The 16,430-nt window shown below is 37.7% G+C and overlaps 5 protein-coding genes and 1 long non-coding RNA gene across 6 annotated transcripts; 3 read left to right on the forward strand and 3 right to left on the reverse strand.

Moving 5' to 3' along the window:
* Positions 1–354: 354 nt before the first annotated feature.
* Positions 355–1,795, reverse strand: LOC121747590. The gene is made up of 3 exons (XR_006039228.1): positions 1,697–1,795; positions 530–726; positions 355–458 (listed from the first exon to the last, which is right to left on the reverse strand). It is a non-coding gene; the product is annotated as an uncharacterized LOC121747590 (long non-coding RNA).
* On the forward strand, positions 1,667–3,234 carry LOC121747587 (rosmarinate synthase-like). The gene is made up of 2 exons (XM_042141660.1): positions 1,667–2,143; positions 2,218–3,234. Exons 1-2 carry the CDS (start codon positions 1,739–1,741, stop codon positions 3,103–3,105), a joined length of 1,293 nt encoding a protein of 430 aa, XP_041997594.1. The 5' UTR covers positions 1,667–1,738; the 3' UTR covers positions 3,106–3,234.
* A 67-nt stretch (positions 3,235–3,301) lies between these two features.
* On the reverse strand, positions 3,302–4,921 carry LOC121747588 (uncharacterized protein At5g39865-like). The gene is made up of 2 exons (XM_042141661.1): positions 4,225–4,921; positions 3,302–3,729 (listed from the first exon to the last, which is right to left on the reverse strand). Exons 1-2 carry the CDS (start codon positions 4,774–4,776, stop codon positions 3,472–3,474), a joined length of 810 nt encoding a protein of 269 aa, XP_041997595.1. The 5' UTR covers positions 4,777–4,921; the 3' UTR covers positions 3,302–3,471.
* A 934-nt stretch (positions 4,922–5,855) lies between these two features.
* LOC121748726 (two-component response regulator ARR8-like) lies at positions 5,856–6,947 on the reverse strand. The gene is made up of 4 exons (XM_042143212.1): positions 6,717–6,947; positions 6,529–6,614; positions 6,324–6,401; positions 5,856–6,125 (listed from the first exon to the last, which is right to left on the reverse strand). The coding sequence occupies exons 1-4, from the start codon at positions 6,814–6,816 to the stop codon at positions 5,856–5,858; spliced, it is 534 nt and encodes a 177-aa protein (XP_041999146.1). The 5' UTR covers positions 6,817–6,947.
* Positions 6,948–9,815: 2,868 nt separating this feature from the next.
* Positions 9,816–10,376, forward strand: LOC121749056. Its single transcript, XM_042143674.1, has one exon. The coding sequence runs from the start codon at positions 9,816–9,818 to the stop codon at positions 10,374–10,376; it is 561 nt and encodes a 186-aa protein (XP_041999608.1).
* Positions 10,377–11,814: 1,438 nt separating this feature from the next.
* On the forward strand, positions 11,815–15,638 carry LOC121748724 (sulfite reductase 1 [ferredoxin], chloroplastic-like). Its single transcript, XM_042143210.1, has 8 exons — positions 11,815–12,259; positions 12,830–13,612; positions 13,705–14,001; positions 14,125–14,322; positions 14,521–14,655; positions 14,763–14,879; positions 14,961–15,119; positions 15,198–15,638. Exons 1-8 carry the CDS (start codon positions 12,077–12,079, stop codon positions 15,402–15,404), a joined length of 2,079 nt encoding a protein of 692 aa, XP_041999144.1. The 5' UTR covers positions 11,815–12,076; the 3' UTR covers positions 15,405–15,638.
* Positions 15,639–16,430: the final 792 nt, after the last annotated feature.

Below are 16,430 nucleotides of genomic sequence, written 5' to 3' on the forward strand. Positions count from 1 at the left end.
AAAAGTGGGAAAAAACGGTTATAAACGGATATAATTTTTTTGGGAAGTGAAATTTTTTTTTATCGGTTTTTTTAATTAAAAACCGATTTTTTTTAAAAAAATAATGTAAACACAACGGCTATGACGTTGACGAATGAGGGCGCGCCACGTCAGCTGCTCGCTGGCACGGCGCTGCTCGATGCATCGAGCAGCGTCGTGCCAGCGGCGCGGATCGCCGTGGCGACGGACGCCACCGTTGTGGATGCTCTTACACTAATGCAAAAGTATCTTGGAGAAAGCCAACAAAAAAACAAAACAGCCCAAAAGGAAAAAAAACCTTGTACTAAGGCCTTCAAGAAAAGGATCAACCGTCACCTAAGTTCTCTGTTGGAAAGGAAGAATTTGGGTGCCAACATCTTATCCACAATCTTAATCGCCAAATCAAATTTTCTTCTCAAGCTCCCAATCCGGCACAAAACCTTGGAAAATCATTTTATTCCCAATATCTCATATCGAACATGAAAAAAAAAAAGAACAGAGAAATCCACACCTTTTTATTGGCTTTGTGAAGAGGAGTGCCCAGCCAAGAGAGGAAGCATGTCATCGGATCCTTAGGCAAGCACATGGATAAATTCCATTGAGCACAACAGTAATACCATATACCACCCGGGATTCTACAGCTAAAAAAGACGTGCCCCAAAGTCTCCGGCTCTTCCTTGCAGAAAATACATCTATCATCCTCAATTCCTGTTATGCCCCATCTGATCAGTTTATCTTTAGTGTTGAAAAGAAATTCCGAGTCCTAGAATTGACATGTTTTAAATCTCATAAACCAAACACACTACTAATTTAATCTCGAGATACAATATTGCAAACTAAACACCCCCATAAGAGAGTTCAGCTTTTGACGAAAGATAAATTCCACCGCACGCTATTTTTATGGTGTTACATTTAAATTTATTATAAGGGTAAAATGAATTTACATTTAAGCTACAAAATAATCTAACTCACCAAAGTATTTATATCTATGTACTAGTATAATTTATCTTCTAAATCCTTTACTTCAATCTCATCTTTAATCTTATCTTAAACCCTGTTTAAATTGACTATCATGTCATGTTCATACTAATATCCCTGCAAAATGACTCGTTAATGCTTTTGCCAATTTGCGATTAAATTCACACCATTTAAGCTACAAAATAATCGAACTTACCAAAAATATGCATATTGTTATCTTCTAATTAACTTAACTTAACTTAACTTAACTTAACTTAACTCTCTTCCGTTTGACAATGACTATGATATTTATCCTAATATATATCCGTACAAAATGGCAATGCTATGATATTTATTCTAACTAATATATATCCGTAGAAAATGACAATGACTATCATATTTATCCGATTATCCGTATAAAAGGACATGAATTTATGGACATAGATTGCACAGCACACTTATATAGTGAATACTCCCTCCGTCCCCAATTAGAAGTCACTATTTGACCGGGTACAGGTTTTAGGGAAGTGTTTGAATATATGGTGTAATAAATAGAGTTAGGTAGTGGAATGTGAGACCTCTTAGACTTTTAGGATATTCATGTCTAAATATAATAAGTAGGAAAAATGACCCATCGGGCTGAAATGGAAATAGAGACTCTTAATCGTGGGAGGAGTTAATGTTCTCTTCGTCAAAAAGCAATGATAAAAAGCACACTTACGTGTTTTCTTTGTCTTCCTCACACAACTGTGAGAAGAGAAGCATGAGGATGACATTGAAGAAATCGACGCTTGTAAAGCCAATCGAGGAAACGCCGCGTGGCAGTTTGTGGCTGTCGAGTTTGGACTTAGTTATGCCCGACAACTTCCACACTCGCTACGTCTTATTTTACCGCTGCGACGGCTTCTTCGATGCGGCCGTGATGAAGGCCGCGCTGAGCCGGGTCCTGGTTGAGTTCTACCCCTTCGCTGGGAGGCTGAGGAGGGACGATCATCGCGGCCGCATCGAGATCAACTGCAACGGTAAAGGGGTCATGTTTACGGAGGCGGAGTGCGACGGCGCCGTCGATGATTTTTTCGGCGGTATCGCCCCCAGGCCTGACGTCAGCCTTGTCCCCAACGTCGATTACTCCGGGGGAATTTCGACGTTCCCCCTCCTTCTCGTGCAGGTGTGTCCCTAAAAAAGTCTCACACGTTTTACTACTCCATATTAGTAGTATTAAACGCTACAACTCTGATACAGCTAACTCGCTTTAAATGCGGTGGAGTGAGCATAGGTTTCGCAAACGAGCACCATCTAGCCGACGGGATCTCCGCCCAACATTTCAACAAGTCATGGGGTGAGATCGCTCGCGGCCTAACCCCCTCCCTCCCTCCCTTCTTCGACCGCCGCCTCCTCGCCTCCCGCGACCCCCCGCGGCGCCCACACTTCCCTCACATCGAGCACCACCCTCCTCCCTCTCTCAACACACCCCTCTCCCTCTCCGACACCACTTTCTCAATTTTCAACCTCACCCTCCACCAAATCAACTCCCTCAAACAAAAATGCAACCACAAGTCAAAGTTTACCACTTACGAAATTGTCACAGGACATGTGTGGCGCTGCGTGACCGCGGCTCGCGGGCTACCGGGGGACCAGGAGACCAAGCTGCAGCTCCCGGTGGACGCGCGCACGAGGCTGCGGCCGAACCTCCCACCGGGATACCTAGGCAACGCGATCTTCTACACCAGCGCATTCGCCCTTTGCGGCCAGCTGGTGTCGGAGCCCTTAGCGTTCGCGGTGGGGAGAGTGCACGACGCGATCGCGCGGATGGACGATGAGTATTTGAGGTCGGCCGTCGACTACATGGAGCTGCATCGCTCTGCCATCGTGCGCGATGCCGCCACTCTCAACTGCCCCAACGTCGGGATCACGAGCTGGCTGCGCCTTCCCTTCTACGAAGTGGATTTCGGATGGGGGAAGCCCGCGTTCGCCGGAGCCGGCGCAGCCACGTTTGAAGGGAAGTGCAATTTGTTTTCTGGTCCGGAAAATGAAGGAGGCATCTATGTTGCGATAACTTTAAGTGAAAAACATATCAAGAGCTTTGCAAAGCTTCTCTATGATGAGTGTGGCATCATTAGTAAAATTTGAGCACTAGGATTGGTTATGTAATAGGAGTAACACTCTTTTTTATTACTACTACAATAATATGGTGTGTGATGCATTTAGTTTATGCAATTTATGCTCCCTCTAATGAATAGATCGTTTGTTTTTTTGTCTGTTCGTTGATTTCATTACTTTTTGTCGTTGTTTCAGAAAACATAAGCAAAATATGGATGATTCAAAATGCATACTCAATCATCAATTTTTTTTATCAGCTTAAGCAATATACAATCCATAAACGTGTAAAGAGACCAGCCACAACCACCAAAAAATGATATGACAAACACACAGCCGATTCTTTTACTTTCTGCTTTCTTTTCTTTTAAAAATGTGTAGGAAATCACCAAATGTCATTCACGAGCTGCAAAGGGGGCACCGCATGAGGCCATTCTCATTGCAAACTGTGCACCGATTCGTCTGCTCCTTCTTCTCATCGTAAACTTTCCGGCTGCCTCCACAATTCACGCAGGCGATGAACCTCATATCACCGCAGACGTCGCACGGCTTGAGTGACCGGAACGGAAGCCCCTTGATCATCCTGACAAGCTCCCCGGCTTCGACGAGGTTCAAAGCCACCTCTGCCCCACCGATGTGTTTCCCTTTTATGAACACCTGCAGCAAAAGACAACGAAGCTGAGTTAATTGCTAAGACGTTTCATCTCCAATCAATAGGCCGATAGAGCAAGTTACTTTTGAATCACTAACTTTCCCAATTTTCCAACTATTGTAAACTAACTTCCAAATATGTATTTAAATTACTCAATCAACTATTGATTTTGCTAATGTTCTGTTTTGATCATACCTATATACTCATATAAGCATTAACATGAGGAGTAATACTAGAGACTTAAGCCGCTATTATTATTACTCCATATCAGGGTAGTGATAAAATGAAAACTCATATATTGTACAAACTTCAAATTATGATCTGAACGGTTAAAAAATATCAACATATAAATTAGTAGCAACAGAAAATGACAACACAATATCCACACAGCATCAACCGTTGACACTATGTTGACATTTTATATTGTTAACAGTCCAGATCATAGTTTGTATTTGATTATATATATTTTTCGAATTTATGGAGATAGTAGAGCCCTGTACCTGCGGCAAAGTAACGAGCTCGTCCTCTCCAAACAATTCCTGGAGCTCGTTCTTGTAGGCGACGTCCATGGAGACGTCGCGTTCGTCGAGATTGATGCGGAATCCGCGGAAGACCATCCGCACGCTCTGGCAGTCGTGGAAGGTCCGGCGGATTCCGCGCAGGCTGGTGAAGTAGATGACGACGCGGTCCTCAGTCCCGGGGAGGCGGATTGGGGAAAAGTCCCATAAATTAGGGGAATCCGGCGGGGAGGTCGGGGATTGCGAGGGCGAGAGCGTGGGCGATTCGAGGCTGGAGGAGGGGTGGCGTTTGGGGGATTCGAAGAAGGAGCACATTTTGCGGACTTTGCCCTTCAATTTGGAGGCGCTGAAGAAATTAATGGAGGTGTTGCGCTGGTAGGACCGGGGGTTGCGGTGCTTGTCCTCCGCGGCGGACGACGACGGCGTCAGGGTCGTCATGGAGCGATTGAAAACCAAGGAAGGGTTGGTTTTGATAGTCAGGTGGGAATGGGATGTCTTCCTCCCCCCATTTCCCTGATTTTTTAGATCAGACATGAAATTCTGCTTTTGGTGGTGGGGAATTGGGGGGTTTCAATCGGCGGGAGACGGCGGCGGAGGGGTGGGCGAAGGGAGGCGCGTGCGTGGTATAGGAAAAAGAAGGGGAAGGAAGGGAGGAATGGAATGGAATGGAATGGAATGGTATGGAATGGAAATATTGGTATGGATTTAAGGAGAGAGAGAAAAGAGGAGAATTGTCGTTGCAACCATAACGAATCTATTTATATGACACCGGAGATGGCGCCTAAATTTGAAGCTTTGAATTTTTATGTATACATTTTGACTAATTTTGCGGTGGTGAAGAGCTGTGTCTATAAATTGCATTGTGGAAATAATGCTATTTTATTTTGTAAAAAATGGTTAATTGATATATAGTATGTGCATAATATGTATGGTCTAATTATAATGTACAAACAGCCTCATTCTTGACTTCATTTTAGTTTATTGAATTTATTAGTTCTAACTCAATGCAGAAATCAAAGCCCAACAACAATCGTTAAAAATCGAAATCCATTTTCCTTTGCAATAAACAGACGGGGTGACAAGCCCAATTAGCTTGTTCGAAAAAATATGGATGTAATTAGGATATAGCCACAACAATAGTCTCATTTAATTTTCATTTACGGTGTCAATGTGTCATTATATTCCTTATTCTACACTCAAAATATATGATACATCCATTCATATTATCAAAATAATAGCTATGAAAAATATATACTTTGAAAAAGGGTGTCAATATCAAAATTTAAATAGTACTTGAGGAAGCTCGCGTCAATGTGATTGTACTAAACTAAGATCATTAAAAATGAATTAAGCTTTAGCTTGAAGTTACTAGACTTAATTTGACTTCATTGCACCCTAATGCTATGCTAATCTACATAGAAACATATTATACTCCCATAAAATTATTTTTTTATTTATTTTCAACTGAAATAATTTATAGAAGTTGAGAAATAATACCAGGAATTAACACTTAAAATAGCGATTTAGAAAATAATAATAAAATAAGATGAAATTATAAATAACTAATCTTCAACTTTTTCATGCTACATTTAGCTCTTTCAAATAAAATTGGACTACAGGTCCAAGTCATTATATCTTGCTCTAGTCCTATCTTGGGATACACATTCTACAACACTCTTCCTCTTGTTGATTCCTTCAAAATTTCCCAATAAATCCTCATGTTTTCCCCTTAATAAACGTGGCTTGAGTTTATTCACATCGGATTGTCGAACTGGTTTGAGGAAGAACTCTTCAGCTCCTTGCTCTAAGCAGCTGTTTATCCTTGCCGGAACATTCTCCGACGACATGATCACTACGGGGATATCCCTCAACGATGTCGATCCCTGAAAAAAAAAATTGGTCTGATTAATTCAGAATTAAGAAATTACTGAGATATTTTGTGTGAATTATTATAGACTAGCTAGTGATAAGATTGTCTTTTTTTAAACTCAAACTCAAAATTTAGCCCTTATTCGAGTTTTCTTAAATCATTTTATTATATTAATAAATTTTATCTTTTCCTATAATACAAGGACATATACCTTAATTTTCCTAAGAAGATCGTAGCCGGTCATTTCGGGCATGCAGTAATCAGTGATGATCAAATTTACTTCTACTTCCTGCACGTGATTAAAATAATAATGTAAGATCGAATTAAATGGTTTTAGTTAGTACTACTACAATATTATTTAAATAAAAATATTTGAATATATGCTGAAACATAAAATTTTAAAAATGTATAGTTACATGACTATTTGTGTCTGTGCTTGTATTGTCATCATCTAGCAATCCCAAATATTTCAAAGCTTTGATCCCAGAATCCACAGCAGTAACTGCATAACACCATAAGCAGAATATTTTTTAAAAATTTGAGAATATACTTACATTTATATATGAAAAACAATAAGTACTCCTACTACATTAAAATAAATTACCTTGATAAGATGAAGTCTTGAGAAGTCTCTCAATCAATTTCCTGTCAATGATGCTATCATCAACAGCTAATACATGGAACTGCGTCTCTGTATTCATCATCTCGTTTTGCTATGAATTTTGAATAAGAATAGAGAAATAAATTAAGATATATGAGTGTAGTGGATATGAATGTGATGAGGTTTCAATTTTCATTGTGTGTGTATATATATGAATGCGTAAATGTGAATTGGGATTTTGAAGATAGAAAAGGGAGATACCAAAAGATTTGGACAGTTTGGAAAGATCAGAAATCGTAGCAGATATTATTGAGAATCTCCAGGATTTTCTTGATTTTTGAATTGAAGAAGAAGCAAAGAACTTTCTCATTTTTATATTTTTATTGCTTTACTTGGAAGAATCAATCATTTTATTTTGAATTGTGTATTAAATAAACCAAGAAATTGGATAGCTGAGCCCTTTGAGAACAGTGGAGCCACTGTGGTCATGTGGTGATTGCCTCTTTTCTTAAGTAGACTCCTTATTAGTCCATTGGATACACACCTCTTGCCTTTCCTACAAATTATTTAACTATAATTAATAACTTATAAATTATTATGAGTGCTGTTAATTTTATAAATTACATAAAATTCAATTTGTCATTTTAACTTTTATTTAAAATTACAGGGGAAAAAAAATCAAAGTTTGAGTTCTAGTAATTTGTAAATGTACAACTGGAACAAACATATTAACATAGATTAATTAAATGAAAAATGTGCTTTAATATAAGGGAAAAACAGGAAATTGCTAGTAAAGAATATGACAACTAATTGTAACATGCAGATTTTGATTATATTATTTAGTTCAGACGTGACAATATAAAAATATGTGTCTAGCGAAATCTTTTCATGCTACATATAGTAGTATATGGAATGCTTTACAATAGGAACGTAACACGAATAAAATATTCTTTGAAAATAACCGACTCATACAGAAATAAGTCATAATGGAATATAACATTTTAAATATCTATCTATATATCGACAAATGTTATATACTACTACTATCCTAGTTGACAAACAATATTAATCTAGATATCTCAAAGTCATACTCCAACAATGCAACAATAATTTATACGGACTACGGAGTAGTACTACTTCATTGCAATATTGTAAAGATCAATCTAATTATTCACAAAAAAATCCTAATTCGAGGAAATATCTTTATACAGTAGTTAAAGAGAATATGATAATTGACAACAAATTAATGTGTGGTAACATGCATATTTGATTGTTTTATTTTGTTCAGACATAACAGTATAAAATATACTATGTCAAAGCGCAATCTTTTCATGCAAGAATCGAGAACATAATAATTTGAAAATATACAAAGTATCGCAACACGAATAAAATATTATGGGAAAATCTTCTCAGAGAATAAAATAAATAACTATACCATTAGGCTTTATTTATAGGGAATTGATTTCTAAAATTATAAGATTTGGTAGTATTTTTTACGGACTTAAATATGATTGAAAAAATTATGACCTAAGATCTGATGATAGTATGATTGAATAACCCATACACCATAGAAATTAGAATTGATCCGAAAGTGAGTTGGCCGTATGACTAGCCAAAACTTATCTAATTATTCTTCAAAGTGTTTAATACGGAGTGTAATTATTTCCAGATGTAAATGTAATACTCATCACGATTCCATGTTTGAAAATTAGTACTAATAAATATTTCTAATTAGTACTAATATTTTACTCTAATACATTAACATAAAACGTTCAGATGCAAAAATCTTTAAAATCGATAATCATCAATGAAATTTTTTGTTATTATTTCTTACTTGAGTCATATAAAAGTCAACTTTCAAAAGACACTCATTTAAGGGTATGATTCATATGTAGTAATAAATAAAAAATAAAAAATAGTGGAGTATTATTTAGATTATAAAGTTTGATTCATTAAATTTACAATATAAAGTATTCAATCCTATGAACATTCACAATAAGGCATCGTCGGCTGCCTAATCAATCGGCGGTCTAATCGGCGCCTATTGCGCGAACACCGCCAATCGGTAGCTCGCGATCGGCTCCTATTGCACGCGCGATTTTCCATTTTTAAAAATTTTATTTAACCTTTATATATTCTCCAATTTTACCCCTTTTTTTATTTCACCCTTCTCCATTCTCATTAAAATATTTTTCTCTCTAGCAGTGAATCCCGATGGAAGTCCCCCGCCCCCCATACCCCAGCTTCCCTTCGTACGCCGGCGGTCCCCTATACGTCGTCTTCCCTTTACTCCGGCGATCCCTACGTCGGTGGTAGTAGACCTTTCAACCCCGAGGTAGCAAATGCCTACTACTAGTTTTGCTACGAACGAGGGTATGGCCCGCACTTTGGGCGACGAACTTTATCGGCCAAGCATGGTTGGTACCACGCAAGATGAAGAGAGAAATGGAAACGAGTGAAGGCATTTGAACGAGGATGTGCGTCTGAGTTGCTTTTGTCTGTGTTTTTTTTACTTAATCGTAGCATGTTTTTTTACTTACTTAAATTAAGTATGTTTTGTTTTCTTTTATATTTGTTCCTTCAATTTTATTTTGTTATTTTAACTGATAAAAACCAATAATTAAAATGAATTATAGAAATACTCGTGGTGAATGGGGAAGGACCGCTATTATTGTATAAATTTAGGCCGAATAATAAAATGATGATGTGACAAAAGAAAATTGAAAATACATAAATGAGTGGAGTATCAAATTCTAGTTGGCGCAGAGCTGTGGTGATCTTGAGGTCACGGATTCAGAGCTGTGGTGATCTTGAGGTCACGGATTCAAATTCCGCCACTCGCTGAAGACTTTCGGTCTTAATTTGTAGATCAGATCAATATGATTAGTCGGATTCTATTAAATGTAGATTAAATACACTTATGGTTAAAAAATGAAAAAAAAGAGAGAGTAAAGTGTATAAAATTTTAAAGTTGAAAGTTTTAGGTTTTCAAAATAGTCGTGCAAAAAATTCATAAACGATAAAACAAAGAAAATTACTACTCCCTCTCTCCTCTCCCTCTCCCTCTCCCTCTCCCTCTCCCAGCCTCAAAGAATTGCGCGAATGGCGACCTCATTTCTCCCGCTCCTCCTCAGCCTCTCCTTCCTGATCGCCACCTCCTCCGCCCGCCCCTGCAAAACCCTCTTCTATTTCTCCGCCACTACCACAACCACCTATTACCCCTCCAATTCCCTAAATCTAAACCCTAACGACCCCAATTCCGCCCAAATCGCAAATTCCCAATACATAACCCTAATCTTCACCACCGCCTCTCCCCGCTTCCGAAGCCGTCACTTCGACCGATTCAATGAACTCTCCAGATCATTGCGGTCCGAATCCCCCGTCGAGCTATACTCCTCCGTCTCCAGCTCCGTCCGCGATCGCACCATGGACGTCCTGAGCGTCGTCGGGGCGCTGCTCTTCGGCGTCGGTTGCGGAGCCGTCACCGCCGCCGTCATGTTCTCACTGTGGAGCCTCTTCAATCCCCGCCACGCTGACATCGACGAGCTATCCTCGTCCTCCGACGATGATGACGACTACGATGACGTCGCCAAGATCGGTTACGTTGCAATTCCGGCGCAGGGTAAATTGATTGATGATGATCTGGCGAAGGAGGTGGTTTGATTGCTAGAATTCAGGTGTAGTGATTGTAACTGTTGTGAATTTGGGGAAACTTGTTTTTTTTTTCAATTTGGTAATTGTGAATTAAATCTTTGAGTTTGTTTCTACCATTGCCAATTAGTACTATATCTTTCTTTTTTCTAAATTATACTTCTAATGGGTTATTGGTTGAATGATGCTTGCTTTCGAACTGAATGATTGCAGAGCTTCTTGAGTTCATATGTTTTTTCTTGAAAAAAAATCAAATTATTTGTTGTAATTATTAGATTAATTAACTGTATCCATAAACTATCAGCGAATTCGACTGTTTCCCTATTCTTGCTATGTTCATTTTCGGAATTTACTGCAATTTAATTATTTAAGATTGTTATTGTTATTTTGAGAAACCCATTTGTGGTTGAAGACTCGAAATCAGAATTTTCGATGAATCTAAAAAATCATGAAATTTTGTGTGTTTATTTATTAATTAAATTTTAGAGTTACGGCAAAAAATTTTTTTACGCATATAGTAATTAGTAGGAGTACAAATTTGAAGTTCGAGTTCATTTTGAAATACTCCTTTTGGATTTGTATAAAAGAAAAACTGTCTCCCCAACCTTATTATAAGTATGATATTTTTCAATATTTATATTAAAGTCATTTTTTTTGTTTTTTTACTGTAAAATTAACAATTGGCTGTATATATGGATTATACATTTAATTTTCTCATTTGTTGTTATTGTTTTTAAAATTTGACAATTAGCCATATGAAATTTTTATCATGCATTTAATAAGATTATACATTTAATTTTCTATTCCTCGGTATGTGTAATATGATGGTTTATAAACTTTAATATAAAAAAAATATTGGATTGAGTCATTATCAAACAGATATAACCAAACACAAGTACAAATTCTAAAAATTTGCTCAGCATGAAACTCGATAGAATGTCTATAAGCACGTACATGATTATAACAATACGATGCAATTCAATTCTCGTCGGTAACTAATAAAAGTTTAATATTAATGATAATGGGTTATGCAAAATACTGGAGTACTGTACGAAAAACATGATAAAGGTGTGAAGATAGAAAGGTTCGATTAATTCATCAAGTTAGACCATCTTTAATGGTACACTAAAACCTAAAATGGGATATGTATTTAGCTCCAATAATACTAAAAAACTAATCCTATTTTTGGTTTTTGAGAAAAAAATACCTATTTTTAGATTTACACTAAACTATAACCTAAATTTTTTTCAAATTTTGTGAGTAACAAAAGACATAATATAGAGAATATTTTTTTTAATTTGAATTTAGTGTAAATGGTTGTAGATGCTATTAGACGGGGTGTTCGTATCGTATTTTTCGTGTGCACTTATAAATTATGTGACCTTTTATTATTAAAACGGCCTTTCGTAACGCCAGAAATGCGTCTAGGTTCAGTGAACGACAAAAAATTCACTTTTGTTGTGTGGTTTTGGTGATACTAACAAATCGCAATTAGGAGTCTTGTGGTAGGCACGTGACACACACTCTCTTCATCGCCACCACCACCACCACCACCAACCCCTAATTTCCTACGCACCATTCTTTTTTTGTTTCGCTTTCATATTCATCACCATCCACTCTCAATTCTCTATCTTCATTTCTGCTCTTTTCCTCAAAAAAAGTAGAAATTCTTTTGTCTCTGCTCTCTGCGTCACCGTGTTTCTAGTCGCTAGATGACGACCTCGTTTGCGGCTGCCGCTGCTGCCGTAGCCAAGGATTCCTCGATCCTGACTGTTCCGTCGAGCTTCAGCGGCTTGAAGAGCGCTTCCACCTCTCTTCTGCTCTGTAAACGCCCGCAGCTTTTCCGTTCCTCCGCCGCCGCTCAGCATCCCTCCTTAATCAGAGCTGTCTCCACGGTATTTTTTATTTTTAAATGTGTATTTGGTTATATATCTGTAATTTTTAATTCCTTCAATTCACTGATAGTAGAAAACTGGCTGCTAAATTCAAAGGCAAATACACGGCTATATGAGATGGAAAAAAAAATAATTAAAAACCGATTTCCAGTTTGTTCACGCTAAAGCTTGAGGATCTATCGAGTTTTAAGCTTCATGTTGTGTTGTTGACGTAATCGATTTCCAGTTTGTTCACATTTTTCTGTTGATTGTTGACTTAATCAAGAACCCTACCATGCCATGCCATCCCATCTTCACTGGCACAATCCAGGTCTCTGATGTACTCATATGTTCCAATAATTAGGATACATCATGCTGCACATATACCCAATTCCATGCTACTACCATAATTTTTCATTAGTATAGTAAGTTGTATTTAAAGCGAGTTAGCTTTTCATTAATAAGTTGTATTTCAAGTGAGTTGTTAAAAATCTGAGTACCCAACGGCAAAATTTTGGTTGAGCATAAAGTGCTATAATACGATTCTTTTTCAGCTAATTCATTCTTTTGATGATATTGCATTCTTTGCAGCCTGTAAAGCCAGATGCACCTGTCGAGCAGAAACGCAGTAAGGTCGAAATAATCAAAGAGCACAGTAACTTTATAAGATATCCTCTCAACGAGGAGTTGCTAACTGATGCTCCCAACATTAATGAGTCTGCCATTCAATTGATCAAGTTCCATGGAAGCTATCAACAGTACAATAGAGATGAACGTGGTGGGAGGTCTTACTCCTTCATGCTTCGTACTAAGAACCCTTGTGGAAAGGTTTCAAACCAACTTTACCTGGCCATGGATGATCTAGCCGATCAGTTTGGGATTGGAACACTTCGTTTGACCACTAGGCAAACCTTTCAACTTCATGGTGTTTTGAAGAAAGACCTGAAGACAGTAATGAGTACGATCATTAAAAGCATGGGTTCTACACTTGGTGCATGTGGTGATCTCAACCGAAACGTTCTTGCTCCAGCTGCCCCCATCCACCGAAAAGATTATTTGTTTGCCCAGGAAACTGCAGAAAATATTGCTGCACTCTTAACTCCTCAATCAGGTTTCTACTATGATATGTGGGTGGATGGAGAAAAAGTTATGTCTGCAGAACCTCCTGAAGTAGTGAAAGCTCGAAATGATAATTCCCATGGTACAAATTTTACTGATTCACCTGAGCCCATCTATGGAACTCAATTCCTACCGAGGAAGTTCAAAATTGCAGTAACTATACCAGGAGACAATTCTGTTGATCTATTTACAAATGATATTGGTGTGGTAGTTGTGTCTGATGCTAACGGCGAACCCCAGGGCTTTAACTTATATGTAAGTGAATTTCTATTTCATATTGCAATTGTTTAGTGGCATGCTATCTTTGAAACTTAACAGTGCTAATTCTGATACAATGATCATTGAAGGTTGGTGGTGGTATGGGGAGAACCCATAGAATGGAGAACACCTTCCCTAGGCTTGCAGAACCATTGGGTTATGTGCCAAAGGAGGATATATTATATGCTGTAAAGGCTATTGTGGTCACTCAAAGAGAAAATGGAAGAAGAGATGATCGTAGATATAGCAGAATGAAATATCTAATTAGCTCGTGGGGAATTGAGAAATTCAGGACTGTTGTTGAGGGGTACTATGGAAAGAAGTTTCAACCTTGCCATGAGTTGCCTAAATGGGAATTCGAAAGCTACTTGGGTTGGCATGAGCAGGTTAGTTTTATAGATAAAACTATGCTTGATACATTTTGTATTTTCCTAAGTTTTTCATTGATTTCTTTACGTCATAAGCTTATCTTTATCTTTGGTTTATTGTACAAATGCTTGTTTTTATAGGGAGATGGTGGATTATTTTGCGGCCTCCATGTTGATAGTGGTCGAATCAAAGGGGCAATGAAGACAACACTACGAGAAGTAATTGAGAAGTATAATTTGAATGTCCGCATCACCCCAAATCAGAACATCATTTTGTGCGACATTCGTCAAGCATGGAAGCGCCCAATCACTACTGTTCTAGCTCAGGGTGGTTTACTGGTGAGATGTTAGCTAAGAATATAGATATAATCTAGGCAGGAAGAGATTAAGAATGCTGCTTCTGAATGCAATATATCCTAGAGTTGATTGCATTTGATTAAAGAAATACATCTTGGTCATTTAATTATGTCAAGTCCTTTTGAATAAATCCTGTTCTTTATATTTCAAGACGCTAATTTGATCCATATCTTTGAATAGCAACCAAGGTATGTGGATCCTCTCAATGTGACAGCAATGGCATGCCCAGCTATGCCACTTTGTCCGTTGGCAATCGCAGAAGCTGAGCGTGGAATACCCGACATCCTTAAGCGAGTTCGAGCTGTGTTTGAGAAGGTATAACTTTTTATTTCTTGAAACATAAATACTAGAAAGATTTCATTTTCTGTTTTTGAGATGCTCCGTGATACTTGCTGATGGCAACTCTTGTCGTATTTTTGAAGGTTGGCCTGAAGTATAAGGAGTCTGTGGTTATAAGGATAACTGGCTGCCCCAATGGTTGTGCAAGACCTTACATGGCTGAACTCGGCTTGGTTGGTGATGGTCCAAATAGTTATCAGGTAAGGTCGAATGCCTGCTTTGAAATTTTACGATGCTAGTGATCTTTATTGTTGATTTAGTGCTTATACACGACGTCACAGTTTTGGCTTGGAGGGACACCCAACCAAACCACACTTGCCACAGTTTTCAAGGAGAAGGTTAAGATCCATGATCTTGAGAAAGTTCTAGAACCCTTGTTTTATCACTGGAAGCGAAAGCGGCTTGCCAAAGAATCATTTGGAGAATTCACAAACCGCATGGTACGAAATTGATTCGGATAAAGCTATGTATACAGCAATAAGCACAAAACTAAAAGGCATCTGTGAATTCTTGCACAGGGCAAAGAGAAGATGCTGGAGCTGGTGGACAAATGGGAAGGAATACCACAAGGGCCATCGCAGTATAACTTGAAGCTTTTCGCTGACAAGGAGACGTATGAAAAAGTGGATGCGATAGCGAAACTTCAAGACAAGAGTGCTCAGCAGTTGGCGATGGAGATAATCCGCAACTTTGTGGCCTCGAACCAAAACGGTAAGATCGAGTGAGATGCCAAGGAATCAATCAAGTTCATTTTTCTTCTGCGCATTGCGAGTGTTGTTGCAACTTTCTTTCTTTTATTGTGTCCAACATTAGAGGCTGTTGTTCTAGAGTTGAGGTTGGGATTAGTTTGTGGTTGTGTATTGGGAGAAATAATCCATGGTGGATCACGCAACTTCCAAATTCTGTTCAGATGAGAAGTTGTGAGATCACTTTCAATGAAAGTTGAACTTGCTTCCTTCCTTTCTCTAGCAGGCTTTTTGTGGGCCGTAGACTGTTGTTTAGGGTCGGCCATTTGGATTTTGGCATAATACTAGTACAACTTATCCGAAATTCGAATTTTAAATCATTTGGAAATTTAAAATCTGGGTCCACAAACACAAATTTCAGAAAGTCAGAAAACCCGAAATGTTATTTTTAATTAAATATAATACTATCATTGAAAATAATTATATGTATTCTTCTCCTGTTCTTCTCCTGTCCGTGATATAATATTTCGTTTTGACTCTGTGCGTGTTTTTTGAAATATGAAGGAATATGAGATTGCAAACTTGAGACATTATATCACAGACAAAGAAATTATTAAAAATAATTCAAAATTTTATGTTTTTAGGAATCAATTTGAGCCGAAAATAAGAATTTTGAAAAAAAAAATTGTGATCGAATACTATATAACCTAGGGTCCTAATGCTTATAACACCATAATCCAAAACTAAGACTAAATCTACACCCTTAGATTTTGAAATGAGTGGATGAGATTAAAGCACAAATTTCAATAAATAGTAGACAAAATATCAACAAAAGGATAATATCGTCATTATGTTATCATATAATAATTTTCGTGGGTGTTTTTATATATCAACATAGTGTATTACAAATATCAACAATAACATGAGAATATCAACACAAGTACAAGAAAATATCAACACAGTTTTATTGATATTTTATCTACACTATATTGAGATTTTGCATACACTATATTGAGATTTTTTGCATTTGTTGATAAAATTTGCTTATCAACATTTACGAAAATT

This window comes from Salvia splendens, chromosome 9, assembly GCF_004379255.2.
Source record: "Salvia splendens isolate huo1 chromosome 9, SspV2, whole genome shotgun sequence".
NCBI lineage: Eukaryota > Viridiplantae > Streptophyta > Magnoliopsida > Lamiales > Lamiaceae > Salvia > Salvia splendens.